The 5,836-nt window shown below is 34.9% G+C and overlaps 1 protein-coding gene across 1 annotated transcript; it reads left to right on the forward strand.

The window, feature by feature from the left end:
• Positions 1 to 1,646: 1,646 nt before the first annotated feature.
• Positions 1,647 to 3,218, forward strand: LOC111387486 (nodulation-signaling pathway 2 protein-like). The gene has a single exon (XM_023012040.1). It carries the CDS (start codon positions 1,647 to 1,649, stop codon positions 3,216 to 3,218), a length of 1,572 nt encoding a protein of 523 aa, XP_022867808.1.
• The last annotated feature ends 2,618 nt before the right edge of the window (positions 3,219 to 5,836 follow it).

A 5,836-nucleotide genomic window follows, 5' to 3' on the forward strand; every position in this document is an offset into this window, starting at 1 on the left:
TATATCTTTTTGATTATTATATTCATTTGATTACAAGTGGAATAATGATCGAATGATTAACAAAAGCCTCAATGCAATGGCAATGCATAAGAAGATAACAAGAAATATATTTGGGAATCTTCATCAGACTTGTTTTCTTCAATGTTATCTGATTAGACCCCTCATTAGAAATATATGAAGAACCTTAACTAACAATAATTAACCACTTAAAAGATTATCGGTAATGACCCGACCTCTATACCCAAATATTAATTTACGTATTGTTCGCTATGGGAAAGCCTAGCACATTTTACCCCTTACCAAGATTTAACTTAAGTCTCTCTTAAAGAAAATATCATGGATTCGTATCTTGGAGACAAGACAGAAAGCTATGATGAGTAAGATGGGCTAGGTGCTCCTATAGCAAACAATATGCAAATTAATGACTTGGACATAGCGGTAGAATCATTACATTATCCATATAATCATAGCATGAACAAGAGCTTAGACTATATGCATCACTTCAAAAAGCAAAGTCATCATATTATTAATCCTACCATTCAAGCCTATAAATTAACCAATTCTCACAAAAGTACCGAAAAGATATTGGGAGAGTTAGATACTTTTGAAAGATCGTCTCTTGATTACAGAGGATCGATTACCATTCCATAAAATAAATTATATTTCCAATCACAATTCATGAAATATGGGGTTGATTAGCTGGTCTTCTCTTACACGGTATCAGAGTCAAAACTCTTTTTTTAGGGTTGATTCTCAATAGCCAAAAATTCTCTCTTCTAATCAATTTCAGATTATATTCTAACTGTATTTAGTAATCATCAGCCACTATACCCATGGAAGATCATCCCATCAACATAAATTATGATATTAGCGATGCGATCATACATGAAATAAAGAGGATATATATAAATAAGGATAAGAAAAAAGGTACTAATATTATAACACTCCAGAGGCTACCATCAACATAATGATTTTACATCAACCTTTGCATGTTAGGTATTACGAAAAGGTAAAAACGTGTCACGATATGGGAGAATTCTATTAATATAGAAAAGCTCAAAGAAGAGTTTTAAATTTGTATACTACAAGTAAAGTTAGGTAATAACAGAAGTTTACTCCTCATTTGTACTTGTCCCTGATAATCACCAATATAGACTTCAAAGAAAAAAAAATAGATAAGAATTTTGACTTCCTCTATTTGTCCTAGAGTAATTTTTTAAAGAGAACTGACGGAATTGATACCTAACACAAAATTAATATCAACATTCTCTATCAAACAAGGCTGTTATTATGGGGAATTAGGAAGACTTATGTGTCCACAGATGATTAACAACATATTAATCCTTAACCATGAAGAAGACCTGTGGGTCCCAAGTAGACTACTAATCACAAGATATTGATAATTATTGATTAAATATTAATATTATATTTGGCATGTAAACATCCAAGAAGACTTCATGAAGGAAAGAGGACTTGTCCTGGAATTTCACCAGAATAAAATTCTTATTAAAAAGAGCACCAATAGACAAGTCTTTCCATTTATATTTTATTGTTTGTGTCAAAATCTATCCCCGAATTGATATATATAAATGATAACCAGACTTTAGAACTCAAGCACCTGCTCATCTTCAAGTACAATCAAGAAAATGATGCAATCAGAGAAAATTCTACCCTTCTGGGAAACCTTTGACATCCCATGCTCAAATCTTGATCAATCAAGACTTCATGATCCACAGATGGATTTTCTCATGTGGGATAATCTAGATTTTTCTTTTTCACTCACTTCACCTGAAGAATCCTCCATTATTTCTACAAACTCAAATGTTTCAACCATGTTTTCTGATGAGTTATTTGATCTTCCAAATTTGAGCGATGATATTTTCATCCCTTCACCCATGGAGGGCTTGGCAACTATTTCAAGGGAACAAATTACGGACATCTGTGGATGGATCAATGAAAGTGATTACAAAGGAAATTATTCGACTCTGGTCCCTATGTATGGAGAAGAATACAGTCCTTGTTTTTCACTGGAATCCAGTGAGGATCCAGTGGTATTTCCAATGATGAACGGGTCAAATACGTTGCCAGGAGACATGGAAATGGACAATGAAACGAGTCTCCGTCACCTAATAAAGGCTTATGGAGAGGCCACAGAGAATAAACAGCAGGAGCTTGCCCGGGTGATTGTAAACTCTATAGAGGAGAAGAGTGATCCCCTCGGAAAGACAATGGAAAGGGTATCCTTCTATTTATTCCAGTTGAAACAAAATCAAGGCGAATACCTGAGACAAGAATCACTCAGGAATTATAGAGCAGCGTTCAAGGCATTCTACCAAGGTCTCCCGTATGGGAGATTAGCTCATTTTATTGCCAACTCAGCAATTCTAGAAGCTCTGCCAGATGATGCAGAAACAATTCACATAGTTGATTTTGATATTGAAGAAGGGATACAATGGCCTCCAGTCATTGAAGCCATAAGTCGAATGCACAAGGCACTAAAATTTACAATGATAAAATCAGATGATGAATGCAGTTCTCTTTGTTGGGATATTGAGGAAACGAAACAACGGCTCCAAGATCATGCAACAGAACTTGGTCTGAACCTACAAATTGACCAAAAGAGTGTTTCAGATCTAGCAAGTGAAATAACCAGGACAAAGAAAAGAGGACGAGGCAGAGAGTGGTTAGTGTTCAACTGCATGTTTAGGCTTCCGCACATGGCTAGAATGAGGCAAAGAAGTCATGCCGCTAGGTTTCTACAGGTAGCCAAGGAAATACTAACCAATTACAGAGCCTCCGCAGGAATGGTGACTCTTGGTTATGGAGAAACAGAATTTTGTTCACAAGCTTCTTCTAGTTTCAGTTCATTCTTGGACAAACTATTGAAGCATTACCAAGCCCTATTCGAATCATTAGAACAGAGTTTCCCAGCTCATCTAGCAGATGCCAGAACAGCCATGGAGAGTCTTTTTCTGGCACCTTATATGAGTTCCCTCCATTGGTTTCTAGACTCGGAGAAATTGATGGAAAATTCTGATCTTCAATCAGAGACCGGATTGGAGGGTCAAAAACTGAGTGAAGAAAGCATAATCGAAGCTAAGCAGATTGTGAACGAAATAGAAAATGCATACAAGGTGAAGATCGAAGGACATAGAAAACATGAGATGGTTTTGGAATGGAAGGGCACTCCACTAGTAAGAGTTTCCACTTGGACGTGAAGACAATGGAAACTAACAGTGTGAGGAGAACATTCTTTTCTCGAACATTCTTTTCTCTAGGTAGAAAATGTTTCGTATATTTAGATTCTTTAGTTTGATCCCGATCTCTCTTTAATTGGTCATGTAAAATATTTTGTACAAAGTACAAACATCAAACATGCAAAAGAGAACAAGGTATCTCATGATGTAGATGGTGTGTTAAAAACAAGTGATGTCAGAATTCAAACTTTTACTGTAGTCCAGAGAAAACTCTGGACTGATAAAAACATTGCCTCCAGATCACATATAAATATAGTATAGTCTCATAAAAAGATGCTGAGACAACAAAATTCTAGCATATCAAACAATTTAGGAACACAAAACTGCATGTACAAGATGATTAACACAGAAGTACTAATACCTGATTGTTTAAGCTCAAGATATCCAGCTTCCTGTAATAAAGCTTAGAGACTAAAATAAGAGCCAAAACCTGTCATTTTTTCTGTTTGTTTTTTCATGAGAAAGTTTCATTTAAGCGTACACGATTAAATTTATTAATTAATATTAAATAGATTTTATACCATCTGATGCATTCATATGGGTATAAAATCTTTATCTGATGACCATATATAAACCAAAAATATGTATCATCATCATAGTTCCCAGCAATTAAAGCTAGAAGGATGTAGATGGTAGAAACCTGTCAAGTGTCAAGCAAGGGCCAGGATTGCTCCACTCATTATGCCTTGTGAACAGTGTCGCGTGCAAGACAAATGATCAGTTAACAACAATTTCGATAAGAATCTGTTGATAAAATTTGAAGGTTAAGTACTCAAATGACAAAAGAAAAATGAAAACTATTGAATAGGGATCCCCAAGTTGTTTATTCCTGGGTAGAACATGATCAGCTAAGGACAATTCCTTTTTTTCTTTTTTAAATTTGTCAGTGAGACCCTCGAATGCTAATAAAATTGGAGGTTAGAAATTCAAATACCAAGAAAATTAAATCACGATCCAAATGCCTCTTTTGAGTATCAGTATAGGTACAAATTTTCAACAAGTGCCTCATCATAATTCCCAGCAATCCATGCAACCAACAAGGATATATTACATGCAGTATCAAACCAGCAAAGCAACGAAAAGGATGACCTATTTTTTCCTTTTATCTTTATTAAATTACCTAATGTCTTTGGAACAATATTTCTGAAAGGACACTGTCCAACTCAGTGTACCATATGCAAGAAAAAGGCCGAGGGCAGGAAAGGAAGTTGCCAAAGGGGAAATTCAACAAACACATGGGAGCAAACAGAAATGGTTGAAGGGTTTGTTACAGAACACATTATAAATGCAGGAAGCAGAGGGAGAAGAGAGCATGCCGAGATACAGAAAAGTCTAGGGGAGAGATTGGCCTCTCGAATGTCAAATTACCTATTTTCTATTTTCTGTTGCTGAGTATAATTTTGTAGGTTTACAGTGTTATTTTACTACAATCTAATTGCATTTCCAGTACTCATGTCACCATGAATATAACCAGTTCTCATGTCACCATGAATATAAAAACTCTTCATTCCAGTCATCTTGCTCTCACATTTGTTGTTCTTGTGCTTGTTGGAAGCTGCCTTTGATACAGGGTCCTAGCAGTTTCATGTGCAAGACACTTGATAACTGACCAATTTACCAAAAACAAAACTCAAATATGACAGGAATTAAAGGTCAGAGATCTAAATGCTAACATAAATTGAATGTAGACTCGAATGTTCTTATGAGTACACAAAATTAGATCTGTAAATAAAAAATACCAAATAAATATCTCATCACAGTTCTCAACACTTCAGCAAGCAAGAAGTACTGTTGTATTGGTCCACACATCATTGGAATTACAGATATAAATAACTGAATGTTTTATACTTGAAAAGTTGTTGATGAAAACAAATCAAATTAATGTCCTTATTATAAAATTAATTATCTAATAAATGGAAGTGAGAAATGATTAGCAAAAGCCCCATCCCATAAAATGGTAATGCATAAGCAGACAACAAGAAAGACAATTGATAATCTTTATCGGACTTGTTTTCTTCACTTCGTAATCTGATTAGGCTTCTCATTAGAAAAATATTAAGAACCCTATTAAAAATCACTAATCACTAATTTCAAAGGATTATCCATCTAATCGCAGCATGTAAAACAGATCAGACTAACGACCTTATGCATCACTTCAGAAAGCAAAGTCATCGTATCATTAAACCTATCATTCAAGCATATTATTTAACCAGTACATACAAAATTACAAAACGGTTATTGGAGAGTTAGACGCTTTTGGAAGATAATCTCCAGATTATAAGGGATTGATTACTATTCCATAAAATAAAGGATATCTCTAATCACAGTTCATGAAATACAGGGTTGATTAGCCATCTTCTATTACATGGTATCAGAATTAACTCTTTTTTCCAGGGTTGGTTCTCAGGTTTGCACTGAATAGCCAAAATTCTCTCTTCTAATAAAGTTCAGACCATATTTCAACTATATTTAGCAATCATCAGCTACACAATCATGCATGAAATAAACAGGATGTATATATGTGTGTGCGTGCGTGTGTGTGGACAAAAGAATTGGTAAAACATTCTTGGTTATGGAGA

The sequence above is a fragment of the Olea europaea genome, unplaced genomic scaffold (assembly GCF_002742605.1).
Source record: "Olea europaea var. sylvestris unplaced genomic scaffold, O_europaea_v1 scaffold4056, whole genome shotgun sequence".
NCBI classification, from domain to species: Eukaryota; Viridiplantae; Streptophyta; class Magnoliopsida; order Lamiales; family Oleaceae; genus Olea; species Olea europaea.

What these genes read in the sequence shown, in the direction of transcription:
- LOC111387486 (XM_023012040.1), top strand. Translation starts at nt 1,647, where the DNA reads ATGATGCAATCAGAGAAAATTCTACCCTTCTGGGAAACCTTTGACATC.